General features: G+C 39.1%; 1 protein-coding gene across 2 annotated transcripts in view; it reads right to left on the bottom strand.

Moving 5' to 3' along the window:
* Positions 1-14,601: 14,601 nt before the first annotated feature.
* SUCLA2 (succinate-CoA ligase ADP-forming subunit beta) overlaps positions 14,602-23,635 on the bottom strand; it is a 75,535-nt gene continuing 66,501 nt past the window's right edge. For both annotated transcript variants that reach the window (XM_059684497.1, XM_059684496.1), the window contains exons 9-11: positions 21,917-22,037; positions 20,040-20,128; positions 14,602-15,637 (exon numbers count right to left, since the gene is read on the bottom strand). In XM_059684497.1, coding sequence (XP_059540480.1) covers positions 15,563-15,637; positions 20,040-20,128; positions 21,917-22,037 — 285 coding nt within the window. In that variant the 3' untranslated portion in view covers positions 14,602-15,562. The remainder of the gene's footprint in view (positions 15,638-20,039; positions 20,129-21,916; positions 22,038-23,635) is intronic.

The raw sequence follows: 23,635 nt of genomic DNA on the forward strand, positions 1-23,635 counted from the left end.
AATACAACATTCCAAAACTCAATCAGGAAGAATCCAAAAATCTCAACAGGCCAATAACTATGGAAGAAATTGAAGCAGTCATCAAAAAGCTTCCATCAAACAAAAGCCCAGGACCAGAAGGCTTCACAGGGGAGTTTTACCAAACATTCAAGGAAGAACTAAAACCTATCCTCCTCAGACTACTACAAAAAATTCAAGAGGAAGGAACACTTCCAAGATCATTCTATGAAGCCAGCATCACCATAATACCAAAACCAGGTAAAGACAACACAATGAAAGAGAATTACAGGCCAATATCCCTCATGAACATAGATGCCAAAATCCTCAACAAAATCTTAGCAAATCAGATCCAGCAGTACATCAGAAAGATCATACACCATGACCAAGTAGGATTTATCCCAGGAATGCAAGGATGGTACAATATCCGCAAATCAATAAACGTGATACATCACATAAACAAATTGAAAGAAAAAAAAACCACATGGTCATATCAATTGATGCAGAAAAAGCATTTGACCAAATTCAACACCCATTTTTGATAAAAACTCTCAGTAAGGTGGGAGTAGAAGGATCATACCTCAACATAATAAAAGCCATATATGACAGGCCCACAGCCAACATCATACTCAATGGACAAAAACTAACACCATTTCCCCTAAGAACAGGAACAAGACAGGGATGCCCCCTCTCACCACTCCTGTTCAACATAGTACTGCAAGTGTTAGCCATTGCAATTAGGCAAGAAGAAGAAATAAAAGGCATCCAAATTGGAAAAGAGGAAGTAAAACTGTCCTTATTTGCAGACGACATGATATTATACATACAAAACCCTAGAGACTCCATCAAAAAGCTACTAGACTTAATACATGAATTTGGCAATGTAGCAGGATACAAAATTAACCCCAAGAAATCTGAGGCATTTCTATACACCAATAGTGAACTTTCAGAAAGAGAGATTATAAAAACAACCCCGTTTACCATCGCGCCAAAAAAGTTAAGCTACCTAGGAATAAACTTAACTAAAGAGGTAAAAGACCTCTACTCAGAAAACTACAGGACATTGAAAAAAGATATAGAGGAAGACATAAACAGATGGAAGAACATACCGTGTTCATGGATTGGTAGAATCAACATCATCAAAATGTCCATACTACCCAAAGCAATCTATAAATTCAACGCACTTCCCATTAAAATACCAACGAGCCGAAACCGGTTTGCTCAGTGGATAGAGCGTTGGCCTGCGGACTGAAAGGTCCCAGGTTCGATTCCGGTCAAGGGCATGTACCTGGGTTGCAGGCATATCCCCAGTGGGAGATGTGCAGGAGGCAGCTGATCGATGTTTCTCTCTCATCGATGTTTCTAAATCTCTAGCTCTCTCCCTTCCTCTCTGTAAAAAAAAAAAATCAATAAAATATATTTTTTTAAAAAATAAAATAAAATACCAACGGCATACTTCATAGATCTAGAACGAACTCTCCAAAAATTCATCTGGAATAAAAAAAGACCTGGGATAGCTACAGCAATCCTGAAAAAGAACAAAGTAGGTGGGATCTCAATACCAGATATCAAGTTGTATTACAAAGCCACTGTTCTCAAAACTGCCTGGTACTGGCACAAGAATAGGCATATAGATCAATGGAATAGAATAGAGAGCCCAGAAATCGGCCGGAACCAATATGCTCAATTAATATTTGACAAAGGAGGCAAGAGTATACAATGGAGCCAAGATAATCTCTTCAATAAATGGTGTTGGGAAAATTGGACGGATATATGCAAGAAAATGAAACTAGACCACCAACTTAAACCATACACAAAAATAAACTCAAAATGGATAAAGGACTTAAATGTACGACAGGAAACCATAAAAATTCTAGAAGAATCCAAAGGCCACAAAATCTCAGACATATGCCGAAGCAATTTCTTCACTGATACAGCTCCTAGGGCACTTGAAACTAAAGAGAAAATGAACAAATGGGACTACATCAAAATAAAAAGCTTCTGCACAGCAAAAGAAACCATCAACAAAACAACGAGAAAACCCACTGTGTGTGAAAACATATTCGCCAATGTCATATCTGATAAGGGCCTAATCTCCAAAATTTATAGGGAACTCATACAACTTAACAAAAGGAAGATAAACAATCCAATCAAAAAATGGGCAAAGGACCTAAATAGACACCTTTCAAAAGAGGACATTCAGAAAGCCAAGAGACATATGAAAACATGCTCAAAGTCACTAATCATCCGAGAGATGCAAATCAAAACAACAATGAGGTACCATCTTACACCTGTCAGAGTGGCTATCATCAACAAATCAACAAATGACAAGTGCTGGAGAGGATGTGGAGAAAAAGGAACACTTGTGCACTGCTGGTGGGAATGCAGACTGGTGCAGCCACTATGGAAGTCAGTATGGAGTTTCCTCAAAAAACTGAAAATGCAACTCCCATTTGACCCTGTGATCCCACTTCTGGGAATATATCCCAAGAAACCAGAAACACCAATCAGAAAGGATATATGCACCCCTATGTTCATAGCAGCACAATTCACCATAGCTAAGATCTGGAAACAGCCTAAGTGCCCATCAGTAGATGAATGGATTAGAAAACTGTGGTACATCTACACGATGGAATACTATGCTGCTCTAAAAAGGAAGGAACTCTTACCATTTGCAACAGCATGGATGGAACTGGAAAGCATTATGCTAAGTGAAATAAGCCAGTCAATGAAGGAAAAATACCACATGATCTCACTCATTCGTGGATAATAGAGACCATTATAAACTTTTGAACAATAATAGATACAGAGGCAGAGCTGCCTCAAACAGATTGTCAAACTGCAGCTGGAAGGCCGGGGAGGGTTGGGGGGCAGGAGGTAGGGGGTAAGAGATCAACCAAAGGACTTGTATGCATGCATATAAGCATAACCAATGGACATAGGACACTGGGGGATAGGGGAGGCTAGGGGACTGTCTAGGGTGGGGGGGGGGAATGGACACATATGTAATACCCTTTGTAATACTTTAAGCAATAAAAAAATAATAAATAAAAAATAAATAAATAGTAATAATAATAATAATAATAATAATAATAATAAAAGAAAAGAAAACAAGAAGAATGTGGTTTTTTTGTTGTTGTTTGTTTTTGGTAATGAATGTTCAGCTGAATTGTTTACTCCCCATGAGGTTAGGTGGGTAAAAGAGACAGGAGTAACTCTCCCTACCCCCAGTAGGAGTTAACATGAGACACTGGTGAACAGAAAGAGACAATGCCCTGACTCCTCTAGCTTACAGTCCAGGGCTATTAGGACAGAGGCAGGGAGAAGAAATGGCTTTACATTACAGTAACTAGAAGAGACAACTAGAAGAGACATTAGAGAGTTTCCATTTGAATGGACTCACTTTTGTAGATGAGAAAACTAAAAGCATTGCAAAATATTTGATGAGAGTGATGGCACCCAGATATGTTGGAAAAAGGAATAAGCACATCCTGTGATCACTTTGACTCTAAGGCCACACTTTTATGAGGTGTTTAACAATACCTCTCAGTTCTGAGTGTGTCAGTTCAGCTGTTTAGTTGGGAGCTTCAGAGTCCGTAATCTTTCAAAAATGTTCTTCAGGTCAAATTCACAAACACACAAGGGCAATTCTATATCCTTAGACAAAAAGCTACCACAAAGCCCTACTCACTGTTACAGTAGGAGTGTGGATGAACAGCAGATAAAACAGCCAAGCCTACACAAATCAACCAACAAAATCAAATGGGAATTGAAGACAGAGGCATGGATCTGACAGGGATGTTCTACTCATTTCTGTATCTTTAATACTTAGCACAGTGGCTGGTACAAAGTAGGTGCTCAAAAACCATTTGCTGAATTCAATTAAACTGAAATTTATATATGACAGTCATTGAACTGTTTGTCATCTCTTTTCTCCTTAGGTTTACAATTCAGTTCTTTATTTGTATGTTTATTTTAATTTAATTGCTTAATGTCTATCTCACCATCCACATTATAAACACCATGATGGATCATGTCTTTCTTTATCACTATATTCCAAGATACCCCTGGTACATTGTGTGGCCCATAAGAGATGCTCAATTAATATCTGTTGAATGAATTGAGCAAATACTGGAAGTAGATCCATGAAGTATTTGTGTACATGTGTACATGAAAGAATTCTAGAATCATAGAATCTTTCACCTAGAAGAGACCTTAGCAATCCTTTAGTTACTTATTATCAGGTAGACACATTTAGATTGAACAATTTAAGCAATTTAATCTATATAAAGTAACAGTAGATGCAACAATAACGTCAAGGATATTTCTTCTAAACTGATGTTTGGAAGTGTTAATGAGGGCCCAGCAAAGCCTTAGCTTCAAGTTTTTTGAGGGAAACATTTTACTGCTCTACACTTCCATCTTCAAACAGATAAGGCTGCAGATTAACTAAATTAGTCCTCTTCTCTGGACAATATAATTGGGTTTCTCTTCTTGTGGTTAATCTCAAATATATAAAAAGTTCTTAATTACCAATAAAAATAAACAGCCAATACAAAAATAGTCAAAGATCATCCAATGGAAATCACATTTCTCCATTCATTCAGTTCACTGTCGCGGAGCACCATGTGTATGACTTCCACTGGATGTAGAGAAATGAAAACCTAATCAACTTAAATAGGAAGGACATGTTGTTGTTTTCCCCCCACTGGAATTAGCAATTAACTATTGCCAAAAGTATGGAAAAACTGTTATGCATTGTGAATGGGAGAGTAACTAGTAAAGACTTTCTGCAAAGCAGTTCAGCAATCACCATGAAAGTGTTAAGTATAGTTATACTTTTAGACAGCTATTGCACGTCACAGGCATTTTGTTAAAGGAGAAATTAGCCACATGCTAAACATATGCACCAAGGCATTAACCTCTGTTATTTGTAATGTTAAAAATGTAGAGCCATCGAGTCTTTAGGGACCCAGACTCAAATGGGAGAAGCGGGACTGTCTGGCTTCGGTCGGAACTCGAAGGCAGCTTTCTCTCTGAGGTTTGCAGCAGTTGCTGGGACTCTGAGAGGCAGAGCCTCTGCAGACGGGACTGAGAGAAGCCATAACTGCTTGTTCCGCCCGCCTTGTAGATCCCCAGGGACCTGCCCCGCCCAAGCCCTGTGCAGAGCCATTTGCCAGATAGCCTCAGGCAAAGGCTAGATTAGCACCACCCTAGAGATCCAGCACAGAAGCTCTCCCACTGCAGACACAGCTGACTCTCATAGCTGGGTTAGCCTGGAGGTCAAATCACCCCTGGTATTGCCGACAATCAAGGCTTAACTACAACAAGACTGCCCACAAAGACCACTAGGGGGTGCACCAAGAAAAGATAAAAAAATGCGGAGACAAAGGAACGGGATGCAAATGTCAGAAATGGACGATATAGAGCTCAAAACCACACTTTTAAGGTCTCTCAATTACTGTCTAGAAGCTGCCGATAAACTTAGTAAGGCCCTCGAAAAGACTGGTGAGACCGCTGATAAATGTAGTGAGATCCTCAAGAAATCTAATGAGACCCTCGATGTTGTGATAAAGAACCAACTAGAAATTAAGCATACACTGACTGAAATAAAGAATATTATACAGACACCCAACAGCAGACCAGAGGAACGCAAGAATCAAGTCAAAGATTTGAAATGCGAAGAAGCAAAAAACACCCAACCGGAAAAGCAAAATGAAAAAAGAATCCGAAAATACGAAGATAGTGTAAGGAGCCTCTGGGACAACTTCAAGCGTACCAACATCAGAATTATAGGGGTGCCAGAAGAAGAGAGAGAGCAAGATATTGAAAACCTATTTGAAGAAATAATGACAGAAAACTTCCCCCACCTGGTGAAAGAAATAGACTTACAGGTCCAGGAAGCACAGAGAACCCCAAACAAAAGGAATCCAAAGAGGACCACACCAAGACACATCATAATTAAAATGCCAAGAGCAAAAGACAAAGAGGGAATATTAAAAGCAGCAAGAGAAAGAAACCCAGTTACCTACAAGGGAATACCCATACGACTGTCAGCTGATTTCTCAACAGAAACTTTGCAGGCCAGGAGGGAGTGGCAAGAAATATTCAAAGTGATGAATACCAAGAACCTACAACCAAGATTACTTTATCCAGCAAAGCTATCATTCAGAATTGAAGGTCAGATAAAGAGCTTCACGGATAATGAAAAGCTAAAGGAGTTCATCACCACCAAACCAGTATTATATGAAATGCTGAAAGGTATCCTTTAAGAAGAGGAAGAAGAAGAAAAAGGTAAAGATACAAATTATGAACAACAAATATGCATCTATCAACAAGTGAATCTAAGAATCAAGTGAATAAATAATCTGGTGATCATAATAGAATCAGGGACATAGAAAGGGAATGGACTGACTATTCTTGAGGGGGAAAGGGGTGTGGGAGATGTGGGAAGAGACTGGACAAAAATCGTGCACCTATGGATGAGGACAGTGGGTGGGGAGTGAGGGCGGAGGGTGGGGCGGGAACTGGGAGGAGGGGAGTATGGGGGGAAAAAAGAGGAACAAATGTAATAATCTGAACAATAAAGATTTAATTAAAAAAACAACAACAACAAAAATGTAGAGCCCTAACCGGTTTGGCTCAGTGGATAGAGTGTTGGCCTGCGGACTGAAGGGTCCCAGGTTCGATTCTAGTCAAGGGCATGCACCTTGGTTGTGGGCACATCCCCAATAGGGAGTGTGCAGGAGGCAGCTGATCGGTGTTTCTCTCTCATCGATGTTTCTAACTCTCTGGCCCTCTCCCTTCCTCTCTGTGGAAAATCAATAAAATATATTTTTTTAAAAATGTAGAAACCAAATGTCAGCAATGCAAGACTGGGTTGTATAATGATGGTACATACATTCTCTTGTGTGTGCAACTATTAAAAATGATGGTAGACCATGGAAAGATGCCTATGTACTTACTGAAGAAAAGCAAACTATTGAACAGTATATATACCATTTATATAAAAGTATGTTCATATGTCCGTGCACATATGCTCATATATAGAGAAGACCAGAATGTTTACCAAACTGTTAACAGTAGTTACCTCTGGGTTCTGGCATTGCAATTTATTTTTACTTGTATTTGCACTTTCTGTATCATTAGGTTTTTTTCTTTTTTAAATAGATGGTGTTTTTAAATATATTTTTACTAGAGGCCTGGTGCATGAAATTTGTGCACTGGGGTGGGGGGGTCCCTCTTGCAGTCCAGGACCCCTCGGGGGAAGCCAGTAGTCAGACATCCCTCTCGCAGTCCAGAAGTCCTTGCTCCTTACTGCCCGCCTGCTCACTGCTCTTTACAACTTGGCTTGCTGCTCTTTAGCGCTGCCATGGAGGTAGGAGAGGCTCCTGCCACCACTGCTGTGCTTGCCAGCCATGAGCCTGGCTTCTGGCTAAGCGGCGATCCCCCTATGGGAGCGCACTAACCACCAGGGGGCAGCTCCTGTGTTGAGCATCTGCCCCCTGGTGGTCAGTGAGCATCATAGCGACCAGTTGTTTTGCCATTTGGTCTATTTGTATATCAGGCTTTCATTATATAGGACTAGAGGCCCAGTGCATGAAATTTGTGCACGGGGGGTATCCCTCAGCCCAGCCTGCACCCTCTCCAATTTGGGACTCCTCACAATCCAGGTCTGCTGGCTCCCAACCGCTTGCCTGCCTGCCTGCCTGATTGCCCCTAACTGCTTCTGCCTGCCAGCCCAATCACCCTCTAACCACTCCCCTGCCAGCCTGATCCACACCTAACTGCCCTCCCCTGCCAGCCCGGTCGCCCCAACTGCCCTCCCCTGATGGCCCAGTCGCCCCTAACTGCCCTCCCCTGCAGACCTTGTTCCCCCAACTGCCCCCCCCCTCCGCCGGCCTGGTCACCCCCAAATGCCCTCCCTCCCATGCCAGCCATCTTGTGCCCACATGGGGGTGGCCATCTTGTGTGAGGGTGTGTCATTCAATTTGCACATTACCTCTTTATTATATAGGATTGACTTCAGAGAGGGAGAGGGAGAGAAACATCAATGATGAGATTCATTGATCAGCTGCCTCCTGCACGCCCTCTACTGGGGATCAAGCCCGCAACCCGGGCATAAGCCCTTGACCAGAATGGAACCTGGGACCCTTCAGTCCACAGGCCAAAGCTCTATTCACAGAGCCAAATCAGCCAGGTTTGCTGTTTTTTTTACAAGTATTATTTTCACTGAAACAAAGGTCTCTTTTTCTAAAATGATACTAGTTTAATCTAACACATATATCAAAAACAGAGTAAAAAGATGCTTATCTGCTTCTAGAAGTGATCATAGGAATAATTACTAACTATAAAAGATTTGTCTCTAGTTTTCTTCTTATGAAATAACCATCCCATCGTCTTGATACTGTCACTCTGAAAAGGCCAGGAAAAAACTATGCTTCCATAAAGCCTTGAAGACAACTTTTTGTAGATATTGTAGTTGATTTGTCAATCTCCCATTTTTCTTAGTATTTATATACTCTGGTGGTGGAGGGTTAGTAATAGCTATTTGTCTACTTGGCAGAGACATTCTTAATTGCTTCAAATCCTGATATTCTAATGTCTACAAGTACATGTCCTTTTTCTATGTAAATACTAGAAGTTGTTTCATTATGTATGCCTTAGTTTTGGATGATTTAGGTTATTTCAATCTTTCACAGTATTTCGGCTTTTCTAAGATGCAAATTGACGTCTTAGCAGGAAAAGTCTGTAAGTTTCTTTCAAGTTCATGATAAAGGAGGCAACTCAGCAACAGCCATGTGGAAGTGGGCAGAGGCCAGGGGGCATAGAAGTTCCATGCCCTCTCCCGTTGGACACCATCTCAGCACCTCCACGTGCTCAGCACCCCGGGAGCATTCTTTGATACTGTCACTCTGAACTGTGTGACTGCAAGGTCTCAACTGGTGGTCAGTCCAACCTACCAGAGACATGCTGATGATGTTAGTGTTCAATTAGCAACACACAAACCAGACATGAATCTCAAGCCACCCTGCCCTTTCAATGCCTCCCCCAACTTGCTGAGCTGATTTCTGTATTATCATTATCTAGACAATGGAACATGCAGCAGTCACATGGCTTTTTAATTTAATTTCAATCTTTATTGTTGAAAGTATTACATGTCCCCCACTTTCCCCCCATTGACCATTCCAGCCCTCCCCCAGGCCTGCCCCACATGCCTTTTTAGTGGCAATTGCTTCATAAATGTACAAAGCTATGAGTACCATAATGTGAACTAGAAACTACTCAATGCTGAGCCTCTCAACCCTAGATGTTTACATCCTACTTCCAACTTGTGTGTTTATATCCTCACAAACTGTGTGATGAAGCTATTCATAGTCCTACTCAAAATGTGATCTGTGGACCAATGCCAATCCACAGTTTGTAAACTTTCAAGACAATAAGTAGGTATTTAAGAGAAAGCACTTAGAAACTTTTATAGAAATTAGAGCAATTTTGTATTGTTAAATTAAGGATTTAGGCCTTATATTTCCTGTTTTAAAGTTTCATTTTTCTAGTAATTGTTTTTTTTAAAAATTAAATCTTTATTGTTCAGATTATTACAGTTGTTCCTCTTTCCCCCCCCCCCATCTCCCCTCCACTCAGTTCCCACCCCACCCCCACCTTTACGCCCCCCCGCCCCACTGTCCTCATCCATAGGTGCACGGTTTTTGTTCAGTCTCTTCCTGCATCCCTCACATCCCTATCCCTCCCCAAGAATAGTCAGTCCACTCCCTTTCTATGCCCCTGATTCCATTATAATCACCAGTTTATTCTGTTCATCAGATTATTTATTCACATGCTTTTTAGATTTACTTGTTGATAGATGTGTATTTGTTGTTCATAATCTGTATCTTTATCTTTTTCTTCTTCTTCCTCTTCTTAAAGGATACCTTTCAGCATTTCATATAATACTGGTTTAGTGGTGATGAACTCCTTTAGCTTTTTCTTATCTGTGAAGCTCATTATCTGACCTTCAATTCTGAATGATAGCTTTGCTGGATAAAGTAATCTTGGTTGTAGGTTCTTGCTATTCATCACTTTGAATATTTCTTGCCACACCCTTTCTGGCCTGCAAAGTTTCTATTGAGAAATCAGCTGACAGTCCTATGGGTACTCCCTTTTAGGTAACTGACTGTCTTTCTCTTGCTGCTTTTAAGATTCTCTCTTTGTTTTTTGCTCTTGGCATTTTAATTATGATGTGTCTTGGAGTAGTCCTCTTTGGGTTCCTTTTGTTTGGGGTTCCCAGCAATTCCTGGACATGTAAGTCTATTTCTTTCACCAGGTAGGGTAAGTTTTCTGTCATTATTTCTTCAAATAGGTTTTCAATATCTTGCTCCCTCTCATCTTCTGGCACCCCTGTAATTCAGATGTTGGTACGCTTGAAGTTGTCCCAGAGGCTCCTTACACTATCTTCGTATTTTTGGATTCTTTTTTCATTTTACTTTTCCAGTTGGGTGTTTTTTGCTTCTTCGTATTTTAAATCTTTGACTTGATTCTTGGGATGCTCTAGTCTGCTGTTGGAACTCTGCATAATTTCCTTTATTTCAGTCAGTGTATGCTTAATTTCTAGTTGGTCCTTTTTCATAAACTCGAGGGTCTCATTAGATTTCTTGAGGGTCTCACTACATTTATCGGCGCTCTCACCAGACTTTTTGAGGGTCTTACTAAATTTATCGGCAGTTTCCAGAAAGTTCTTGAAAAACCTTATAAGTGTGGTTTTGAACTCTATATCCAGTATTTTACTTTCCTCCATTTCTGTCATTTGTGTCCTGTTTCTTTGTCTCCGCATTTTTTATGCTTCCCTGTGTTGATAGAGTGGCTTTCTGTGCTAGGTGTCCTATAGGGCCCAGTGGCTCAGCCTCCCCAATTACCTGAGGTGGACACTCTTGGTGCACTCCTTTGTGGGCTTTGTGCAGTCTTGTTGTAGTTAAGTGTTGATTGTTGTAGGTATCACTGGGAGGAATTGACCTCCCGGCCAATTGGCTGTGAGAATCAGTTGTGTCTGCAGTGGGAGAACTTCTGTGCTGGAAACACCCCTCTGGGGCAAGACTTGCTTCAGTGAGGCTTTGGTGCTCACTGAGTCTGCCCCTGAGTGTGCCCCTTATGGATCTGAGGAGTTGTAATCTGGCTCTTGGATCTAAGGAGGTGCTAATTTAGCCTCTGCCTGAGGCTACCCAGCAGGAGCTATGAAGAGATGTGCAGATTCCCCTTCCTTGTTTGGGGTTTTGAGGTGCCCAGATGAGGTCCAGCTGTGAAGCAATGCAAGCTGCTGTGGGGTCTTGGGCCTTCTCTTGGAAGTTTTGGGTCTGTCTGGCCCAGCTGTAATTTGTTGGGTAATTTTCAGATTGCAAAGGGCCAGGGCATTCATAGGCAAAAGCCTCTGCTGCAGCTTGGGTGGGGCGGGGTCTCAGGGAATCAACAGGGTGGAGCAAACAGCTATGGCTGATCCTCAGCCCTGCCCTAAGGGGCCTGGCATCTCAGTGTCCCGGTAATTGCTGCAGGCACCTCTGAGAGAAAGCCGCCCTCGAGTTAGGAGTTCTGCCCGCTGCCAGACAGTCCAGTTTCTCCCCGAATGAGTCTGGGTCCCCAGGGACTTCCCGGAACTGGAGTTCAGAGCAGTCGGGGGCTTGAGACTCCCTCCCGATTCAAAAAGACAGCCGAGTCCTCAGTTGCCAGCCCTTGCCGCGTGTGCCTCCTTACTTCTGCACTTTACTTCCGCATCTCCTGAGTCTCAGTGCTTTTCTCTTTCCTTCTAGTTGTAAATTTCCACTCAGCCAGCCTTCCTGTGGTTCTGGATGTCCGTTTTGTCTTTTAGTTGTATTTTTGAAGTTGTTGTGGGAGGCAGCAATTTCCGGTGTTTACCTATGCCACCATCTTGGTTTTCTGTCTCTCTCTAGTCTTAACACACGTATTCCCACATCTCAGCAGCACAAGGGTGCACTGAATTCTCATGCTTGGAATTTCTCAACTGCCCCCTTCCGCAGCATCTTTCATGCCTCCAGCTGGAGACCGTTCTTTGCTTTTAAGGGCTTATGTGATTAGACGGGGTCTTGCTATGGACTTAATATTTGTACAACCCCCCCCCCCCCCCCGCACACACACACACACAATTCTTATGTTGAAACCCAATGCCCAACATGATAGTATTTGGAGGTGGGGCTTTTGGGAGCTGATAGATCATGAGTGGAACCCTCGTGATTAGGATTCGTGCTCTTTCTAAGCGACTCCAGAGAGCTCCCTCGTCCCTTCTACCACATGAGGACAGTAAGAAGGCATTGTCAATGAACCAGGAAGTAGGCTCTTACTAGACACTGAATTGCTGGTGCCTTGATCTTAAATGTCTGAGCCTTCAGAACTGTGAGAAACAAATTTTTGTTGTCTATGATGGTTTGGTACGGAAGCCCAGAGACCAACACAGGCCTACGGGGATAATACAAGATAATTCCCCTATTTTAAGGTCCACAGCTTTAATCACATCTGCAAAGTCCCTTTGTCATGTAATATAACACATGCACAGGTTCCAGGGATTAGGGTGTGGACCTCCGTGAAGGAGCCTTATTCTGCCTACCATAGATAGAGTATAGCAAGCATGTCAAACTCAAAGGCTAACACGGGCCAAATAAACAAGGGTTAAGTTTATGTGGGCCTCAACAAAACAAAAGCTTCAATTTCCGTAGAAACGTAGGTTTATTTTGATAAAGCCATGATGAATACAAAGGGCTGAAATAAATGAGTAATCATTAACATAAAATAGAACATTTTAATAAAAATATTTTTTCTTGAACATTAACTTACCAGACACTGAATAACTCCACGTATTAATAAGTGTAACACAAATAAACCTATTTTTCTTGTTTACCGAAAGTGAAATATTTCCTGTTGCGCACACCTTACAAGTCAGTACAAGACTGATGTGGCAATCGGTGCTAAAGTATTCGCTGCTAGTATTAGTGGAGAGAAAGGGTGCGCCTGCACATAAGATGCGTAAGGGAAATGAATACAATGCGATTATAGTAATCAGTCATTAGCAAACGCTGTAGTTCGTTATTAATAATTATGTGTAACAGGCATTGTAAAAATTAAATTACGAAATTTTTATTAAAACGTTTCTTACTTACTGTTATATTGGCTAGGCCGCAAAAATATTTGTTGTCGGCCACATGCGGCCCGTAGGCTGCGAGTTTGACATGGTTGGAGTATGGTTAAGTCCAGGAGTCCTCATGCTATTTTACAAATTGAGCATAGCCTAAGTGTACAGTGATGTCCTAGGCCTTCACATTCATTCACCAATCACCCAGAGCAACTTCCAGTCCTGCAAGCTCCATTCATGGTAAGTGCCCTATACAGGTGTACAATTTTTAATCTTTATACCATACTTTTACAGTACCTTTTCTATGTTTAGATACACAAATAGTGTCCATTGTGGTACAACTGCCCACAGTATTCAACACCAATATGTTGTACAGGTTGGTAGCACAGGAGCAATAGGCTGTACCATGGTAGATGTAGGTGGGTGTAAGTGCACTCTGATGTGGCACGACAAAATCCCCCAAGGACACATTTCTCAGAATGTATCCTGTCATTAAGCAACCCATGACTGTATTATGCAAGAATAGATAACTAAAACACTAATATCACCAACAGCATGTATTATATTTTCTCCGAAATACCAAGCATTGTTTTTAATGCCTGACTAGATCCCGACTAATACAAATGCCAATCTTTTCTGAACTAATCATTCATTGTCTGGCATTCCTTGGAATGAATTTTTTAAAAAAGAAAATTTTAAATTAAAAGCTAAAGGCTTAGACTTTTAATTATACCTTTATCACAATTTCAAACAGTTCCGTGGTTCCATTTAGTCTTTAATATGGTAGGGAAGATAGGTAGGTAGGTAAATACATAATCAACTTGGACAGATAATGATATTCGGTTTGAGTATATATTTTGTATGTTCTCTTGAATAATTTTCTCTCCCCTCTCCCCCATTAAATAATTCCAGAGAATGAGAAAGGAGCTAAGGAAACAGAGGTACACTGAAATTTAGAAACTTGCTCAAACTCATATAGCTAGTAAGCAGTGGAGCCAAGATTCAAGATGGTCGACTTTCAAATTCTGTGCTCATAATCACTATGCTATGTATGATACCTCTCACAGTATGTATATCTGATCACACTTTATGACCATCCAAATAAATAGAAGTTCTCAAATTCATCACTACTACATTCATAGTCTACTGCTTGGCTGATATTTTCTTCCATGGTATATATACTGTTAATATCACATAGTATTAACACTATTAATAGTTATCACTGTTCTATGCAGTGAAAAAAGATTATATATACACACATAGAGACACAAAGTGTTATTTTTGGAGAAGGTATGAGATGGCACACATAAACAGTATTCAAGTGAAATATCCACAGGCAGCTTAATAATATGTAAGGTAATGTCATGCCCCAGTACATGATGTACAAATCAGTTCCTAGAGGTGTTTGGTGCAATAATAAACACAACACCTTCCTTCTACTGTGCTTACTTAAAAAAGAAAACATTAATCCATTATTTATTAACATTATCCAGATTTTTATTAACTTAAATTGACATTGTTAATTTAGTATGACAAGTCCTTAGTATATATGCCTTTATTTGGTGAAAACCTATAGGTTCTTCTCAATACCACAGGATTATAAAGATTTGCAGTTATCGGTGTTTTGTAACAATTAAGATAATGTTCAAATAATTAAGTTACTTCACTGAAATATTTAAAAGAATATTCTGAGGAGTGTTTGAAAGCTCTGTTTATAAATAGTGATTGATATACTTAGTTAGGTATTTGGTGTTGAAGATAAACACTTCTTATATAAAACATTGTTTTAATACAGTGATGGCGAACCTTTTGAGCTTGGCGTGTCAGCATTTTGAAAAACCCTAACTTAACTCTGGTGCCGTGTCACATATAGAAATTTTTTGATATTTGCAACCATAGTAAAACAAAGATTTATATTTTTGATATTTATTTTATATATTTAAATACCATTTAACAAAGAAAAATCAACCAAAAAAAATGAGTTCGTGTGTCACCTCTGACACGCGTGTCATAGGTTTGCCATCACTGTTTTAATACATTGCTCTACTAATAAGGCTAGTTATTAGATATAATATTTCTAACACTAAAGAATAAAGCTTTATCTTCAGATTTATTTTATTCATAGGACTCATATTAATGAAGAAAGATGTATCCAACAAAAATAAACTGGCATATTGCAAATGGCATTCTGTAGAAGTGAAAAAGGAGGCTGCAACAAAAGAAACTAGATAACTGCATTACACATTCTTTATACAAACAGCCCAGTCTCAATAGAATTAAATGCAGAACAAATGCTTTTAAAAGTTTTTATGTCTAGATGGCAATTATAGTTTTCACACATGAATGAGAAAAGGAGCAATAATAACACAGAACACAGTATTTTTAATGATTATAGCACATTTAAAACCTTCAGCCATCCACTGGATTCTCAGATCAGATCGGCAACTGAAATTTCACATCCACCTGGGCTTGTTTGGCTAAGTTCACTATTTCAGAGAGCTTTACAACCTGAAAGAAAAAAAACAACAACCATCTTTGTCTCTATTTTCACTAAAACATAAAAATAAGAACTATTGGTCAACGTGAAATTGATGCACATTCAATCTTTTTCATTTGAAATGTGAGCTATTCTGACATCAATCACTTCACACTCTTATAAGCATTTGCCATTCAAATCTAACACTCTTAATAACCCACACTTCAATACTTTCAATAATATCTATAAAATTAGAAAGTATTGAATATATGTATATACCTGCTTTTATTGCCTAAATACAAAAATAGTATCTTAAGTACTACACAATGCAAATCACATATAAATAAATTTGTCTTTTTTTCTCTCCAAAGTATACAATCTTAACAATATTGGATAGGAATTTGGTTCTAGAAGTTAGTATTTTATTGTTGGTACCATACAAAATAGACAATTAACATCTAAAACCAAATAATAAATTCAGCTTCTCTCCTCTCCTAGAGTAGATAAGAGAAGGTTTTAGTTAGCCACTTTGGTTTGAAATTCCATCTCTAATGCTTATGATCCTGAATACGTTAATTTATCTAGCCTCTGTTCCCTCATTTATAAAAATGAGATTATATCACCAAACTCATAATAAGATAATATTTGAAGAAAACAACTTAGCATTGCAAGCACAATAAACACTTGATAAATGGTAGCAGCTGCTAATATCATTACATTATTATTAATATTGTCATGACTTCTATAATCTCTTAGTCAGTAGAAAACATAGCAGTCACAACTTAAACCAATTGTTTTATCTTTCATCGTCTATCTGAGTCTTCTCCTTTCTTTCCATGTCCACAAAGCTTTTCTTAATTCAAGCTCTCACTGAAAACAAGCATATTTTCAGAGACAAGTTATAACCTATCCATAACCTTCACCTCACATCACATTTAATTATTGCCCTAGACAGACTCCTACTGTCCTTCACTTTTCCATTCAACAGTTTATACCACATCTCAAAGTCAAAATAGGCTTTCTCCCTGCCATTCCCATGCTCAAGATCTTAATTTAAACTCAGGATTGAGTATAAGACCCTCTGTCTCTAAACTGCAGTTGAATTTCATTTACTAATAGGTACTTCCCTAGAGTATGTCCCAAAGAAAAACAGAACACTTTATTATTCTTATGAAATAATATATTAACGCAGCAAATCTCAAAAGCCTGTTACTGATTAAACCATACAGCTCTTCCACGAATTGTCTTTAAATATAGGTGGGAAAAGTTCTCATTTAGGAACATCTCTATATCTATGGACTGTGCACTAAAATATAATGTTAAGTAAAATAAATGAGGTAAAATATACGTAATAATCAGATAATGAGGGAAAGTGGACAGATATATGTGTGTGCCTACACACATACATATGTGTTATACACACACAATTTGCTTAAAAAATGAACTAAAATTCTTTTTTTTTTTAAAAGCTGGTTACATGGGGAAGGAAGAAACAGATACAGGTATAAAAGTTAGATTCTCTGAATATACTTTGTTTTATAGTTATGACTTTGGAACCATGTAAATACTTATATAATACAAAACAAAAGTTGGTTTTAAGAGCAATTTCTTAAAAAAATTAAATGATACTAATTATATACCAAGCTGGGATAAAACAGAGCTATTTTACATGAATTTTAAAATCCAGTAAGTTATGAAAAATACTTCAAAGGACAGAAAGAACTGCACAAATCTTAAACTGCTTTCAGTAATCATATTGTTGGTATTATTTCTGTACAATTATAACGTCTGTTTTGAGGGGCAAAGTAAATAAATATTTATATGTATGTCAATATGACATGGGAGAGATAAGAAAAGACCTGTACTACTGGATTTGCACTGGAAATATCAGTATGTACTCATGTATTTATCTCTTTAAAAAAATACATATTTTCCTAGATTTACCATTTTAAAAGCCTGGAAACAATGAACAACCCTGTAGCTGTGAGTACCCTTATGATCTCTAAAAACCATTTTGCTGATTTCAGATCTTAAGCAAAAAATGTAAAAATGAGCCTAGGACATCTATCAAATCAGAAAGTATATCACAGGGCATGTGAGAAAGACTCAGGAGCCAACTTGAAGAGGTTCCCATTGACTAAAGATGGGATCATTTGAGCACCAATAACAATTACTGAAATGGATTGAACCACATCAAATAGGTTTAAATCCATCGAGTGAAAAATAATATGTGCATATGTGCGTACACACACAACACAACACACACACACAAAAAACTTTAAAAAAAGAAACAAAAAGCCTATGTCACTTCTGTATGACATTAATGGGAACAAACCCATTATTTTGAAAACTCATCAATAAAAGCAAAATCAAGTAACTGTCCTGCTTTTCCTATGCAAAATTTACTTCATAATAAGTAGTTGATACAAAGGATTTTCACTTTTTTTAAGTATTCCATTTAATAAATGACAGAATTAGATTATCACCACTTTGCATTTATGAAATTTTATACCTAAGCTATAATTGTCAATGATTGGCAGTATCACAAAAAGAGAAATAATCTGACATTAACTATATACTTCCTTATAGAATTACACAACATCAACTATAAAATATTCCTGCTCCCTGCTCCCCCAAATCAAATACATATATGATCAAGCCTATAGACCAACACTACCAGTTTACAGGAAATATAGGGTAGAGGACACCCCAGGGATTAAAATCATTAATATTCTGACTATGGGAAACACTGTAAGATCATCAACCTGTCTTTTCAAAAATAAACTCCAGGAAAATAAACAAAAGTGAACTTATAGGTTAACAGAAACTTATAACATAATTAACCAACTGCAATGCATAGAATTACTGTGATCCTAATACTAATGAAGAACCTAGACAAAATATATTTCAGCCCTAACCGGTTTGGCTCAGTGGACAGAATGTCGGCCTACGGACTGAAGGGTCCCAGGTTCGATTCCGGTCAAGGGCATGTACCTTGGTTGTGGGCACATCCACAGGTGTGCAGGAAGCAGCTGATCGATGTTTCTCTCTCATCGATGTTTCTAACTCTCTATCCCTCTCCCTTCCTCTCTGTAATAAATCAATAAAATATATTTAAAAATATATATATATATATGTATTTCAGAGAATCCCAAAAATGTCAACACTGACTAGATTCTTTTTTATAAAATAGAAACATAATATTACTATCCCACCTGAAACAAATAATTTCTTTATATCATTATCAATAGTATCATTACTTTTATCTTTTATAGATACATGATGACATGTATGAAATGATATAATAATGTCTGGGGTTTGCTTCAAAATAATCACGGGCAAGGAAGGAATTAGGTAACAATACAAATGAAATAATATTGGTGATAATTAAGATGGGTGATAGGTATAATCACATCTAAATAAATGAAAACCACATCTAAATAAGTTTGTTTTTTATTTTTTTATTATTATTATTTTTTAAAATATATTTTATTGATTTTTTTACAGAGAGGAAGGGAGAGAGATAGAGAGTTAGAAACATCGATGAGAGAGAAACATCGACCAGCTGCCTCCTGCACACTCCCTCCTGGGGATGTGCCCACAACCAACGTATATGCCCTTGACCGGAATCGAACCTGGGACCTTTCAGTCCGCAGGCCGACGCTCTATCCACTGAGCCAAACCGGTTTCGGCAAGTTTGTTTTTTAAATACAAAATTTCAACTTACAAAATTGGGATAGGAGTTTGGGCCTAAGAGACAGTACTTTACTTTCTATCACTAAGTGATAGAAAGTAAATACTACTATTTATCTGAAACACATTTTTAGTGATATTAGCTGGTTCGTTTGAGAATCTGAATGTTTACATTAGATAGGAAGTTAGACACGAGTGGCTGGGGTGAGGCCTGCCCTGGGGTTCTGAACAGGGACGGGCCAACACTGCCTTCAGACCTCCTCTCTATGGGCGAACCCAGCCAGCAGTCCACCAGTGGGCAGGTTCAGAACCAGCCAATTCTTGGCCCAAGATCAGAGGAAAACAACATGAATTCAATGCCAATGCAACCTTACCAGGGCCCTGGACTAATTATAATAAAATTAGCATTGGGGGTTTCTGTATGCATTGTGGGTAAGGGCATGTGCAGAAGAAATATAGTTATATAACCCGTTTCTGTTAATCATCCCTGAATGCAAATGAGTCTCCACCCAGAAAATCCCTCATTTAAACCCAGGAGTTCGGGGCCATTATCTCCCCTGGATGGATGGCCTGCTCCTCGCTTGGAGTGTATCTTCAATAAACCCCACTTTGCTTTACTTTCATTTTTGTTGACCTTAAAATCTTTTCATTGTCAATGAGAAGAATCCAGGAACCAGCCGATAACCCCAATCGGGAACATTTATACATCCTTTATACACTTTGCAAACATAGCCTGTTTACCATTTTAGCAGCTTCATCCAAGTCATCACAGGCAAGAATTTTAAGTCCACTGTCAGTTATCAGTGCCTTAGCATCATCCACTCGTGTACCTGAAAATGAGATATGCAAATATAAAGATGTTTTAAATATTGACACAAAATCATACACAAGTCATTTCATCATAAGACTATTTCATTATTTAATATAATACATGCTCTAAAGCAAGAAAATACTGTAAAAACCTAGTTACCTCGTGAAGTACCATATCAATGGCAATTTAGAATTCACGAAAAAGCACAACAAACAATGTATCAGATCATACGAACCAAAACTGTGAGCTATTTTGCCCCAATGTTAGAAATTTTTTAATACCATGTTTTAAAAATTTCAAATTACATACTTTTGTGGACAAAAAGGGGCCACATGCTAACGTGACTAGCTCAGGGAAGGCCTGCGTGATGGCCTTGCAAACTCAGAGACCTAAAGTAACTACAAAGCATGGTCTAAAATTAAAACTTTTTAAAAATAAAAGCAATTATGGTATGTAGTCATGTCTTAAGGCAGTATTTTTCCTTAACAAAGGTTAATCTTCACCTTAACTAAGCCTGTCCATTTGTCTTTTGACATCTAGGATACTATGCCTTTGCAAAAACAAAGTAATTTCCCTTTTTCAGAGCCCTCAAAGTACAGAGTTGAGACCACAAATACCTTCATTATCATTGTTATCATTACCATGTTAATTGTTGACTTAACTATCCTGCGCTCATCTAAGTGTGTGTCTATCATTTTACTCTTTATCCAATCCTAGAGGTTTCCCTGCTTTGCTTTCTCCTGCCTCCCTAATCTATCACCAATGGATTTCACAATAACCCACTTACATCAATCACCTCCTTTATTGTAATGTATAAAATAAGGTGCAAAACTGCCATTCTCCTGAGCATTAACTCAATCCATTGAGATTCTGCTTCCCAGCATTTGTTGACAGTTTGGCTCAAATAAACTACAAAAATTCTTCACAGGTTTGAATGTTTCTTATATTAACACTTTCATTTAAAAGATACAGCTATTTGAAAACTGTATTTAAAAGAACTAAACTCCTTGGAATTGTGGTAGGCAGTTAGAGAGACATGAACAGAGCAAGGACAATGGGCCTGGTACAGACGGTCACCAGGAAGAAAAGCCCCAGGTGCAAAGGAAAATTGTAGGGTGGGGCCTTACCCCCAGAGGACCTTTCCTCCCTTAGCATATCAATGGTCATGCAGTTTGGACACACTGACCTTTCCTCCCTAGATAATATCGAGGCCTCAGTTGTATTTCAGCTCCAAGCCCAGAAAAGCAGCAAAACCTGACAAGCTAATCTCAGGACCAGCTGCACTGGGTAATGACCCCTGCCCTGGCACCGACCAATCTATCAGTGGAGACCCCAACCCTGAAAGAGCAACCTGGAAAAGTGCTAAATATCCATTGAAATCTTCCCCTGGGACCGCATCTAAAATCGCCAACCTTAACAATCCTTAAGATAGAGGACCCAGAGCACTCTCCCTCCCAGGAGCATGCCTGCACCTTTCCCTTCCCCCTCACCCAAGCACCTTACCATCTGCTTCCTCACTCCCAAGCTCTAAGGGCCCTTCCTTTATTTACCTCTATAATTCATTTCCTCAGCTCATTTCTTCTACAAATACTACTTCTATCTCTGTGATTTTATAAATAAATGTTCTCTTATAGCTTGAGTCTTGTCTCTGAATTCTTTCCCACACAGAACTCAAGTATGGAGGTTGCTGAACTCAGGTCTGGTCCAACTGTGTCACCTGGTGCTATTCCCACCACCTACAGTAGAATCATGAACTTTTAAGCAAGTAGCGTTCATATAGCAATTACAAGATATCTGTTACACTCACCTTGTAACCGTACCACAATAGGTATTTTAATTTCCAAATCCTTTACTGCCATGACTATACCCTGTGCAATAACATCACACCTCATGATTCCTCCAAAAATGTTGACCAGAATAGCCAGTACCTGTGAACAGAATGTATTTGGTTGATTAAAATTTTAAAGAAATGAGTATGTGTCCTTCCTTCTCAAGAAAATATTAGTATTTATACCTTATGATGAAATTTAATTCCATGGAACCATTTTCAAACAAAACAGCCATCACTGAAGTCTGTGCAGTCCACCACATACCAGAACTTATTTTCCCCTCTTCGGGTAATTCCAACACCTGGCTCATATTCTCTTCTCTTCTGTCTCATATGAATAAGACCTGATTCCTTTACTTGTTTCCTATTAAACACAGCCATTCACCAACATGATATCCCAGATCATGTTGTAAGACAATGTCACATAAAGAGCTCCAACTAATGTTCATTGACTATCATCTCTTCTTCACTTAGCCCCACCAATTCAACAAACTCTTCAAACAAACCAGGCCCTCAAAAATCACTGAATTTCTGTTTGCCCACTACTAGCTACACATCACATCCAAACCTCTGTTTGGGTCAGTATTTTTTCATCATCACATCAATAATCTGAATCATTGTTCTTCTATCATGTACAAAAAATTTTTTTTCACTTTTTATTTAAAAAAAAAATATTTTTATTGATTTCAGAGAGGGAGGGAAGGAGAGAGGGAGGGAGGGAGGGAGGGAGGGAGGGGGAGGGAGAGGGAGAGAGGGAGAGAGAGAGAGAGAAACATCAATGATGAGAGAGAATCATTGACTGGCTGCCTCCTGCACACCTGACACTGGGGATCCAGCTGGTAACTGGGCAGGGAATTGAACTGTGACCTCCTGGTTCATAGGATTATGCTCAACCACTGGGCCACACTGGCCAGGCTACTTTTCATTTTTAATGCACTTTACTTTGGTGTAGTTCATTCACCTACACTAGAGTTCCTCAGCCAGTGCAATACAAATAGCTTATAGACACCAAGATATTGTTCCCTCGACCCTTAGGGAAACTAGGAAGGTTCTAGGACAGCTATCACCTCTGGGCCAGTGGCCTCTGACCACAAGCAACCTTCTCCATATACCTTCTAGGCCCCACTGAAATACATCTGTGAATGCCATGACATGAAAAAGGTTGAGACACACTGGGCTATACTGCACATTCCTCATATTTACCACTATTATTTCTAGAAATTATAATGGACTAGAATTCATAGTGGACTCTGGCACCTTCTTAGCTCTCTTCCTCCCACCTCATTCTAGGTAGCTACAATATGCACTACAGGGCATCATCTGACATCCTAGCCTTAAAGTTACTGTTCTCTCCAGTCCATTTCAACTAATTCTTACCAAGGACAAACCCTTGACCAGAAAGAGAATCTCTACAATATCAAATGTGTAAATCCCACTTTCTGTCCAGCCTCCTCTTTCACTTCTAATTCCTTTTAATGCTAACTATCAAACACAATCTTTTCCTCTTAAAGCCTGTGGTCCCTAAACCCCTTTCTAATCACTGGATGTATCAGCTCTCTACCAACATGACTTTCTTCACTATAGCAAGGGAGTGGGGGTGAGGAAACCTTTTCTCTGCCAAGGGCCATTTGGATATTTATAACATCATTCGAGGGCCATACAAAATTATCAACTTAAAAATTAGCCTGCTGCTAACCG

The sequence above is a fragment of the Myotis daubentonii genome, chromosome 2 (genome assembly GCF_963259705.1).
Source record: "Myotis daubentonii chromosome 2, mMyoDau2.1, whole genome shotgun sequence".
NCBI lineage: Eukaryota > Metazoa > Chordata > Mammalia > Chiroptera > Vespertilionidae > Myotis > Myotis daubentonii.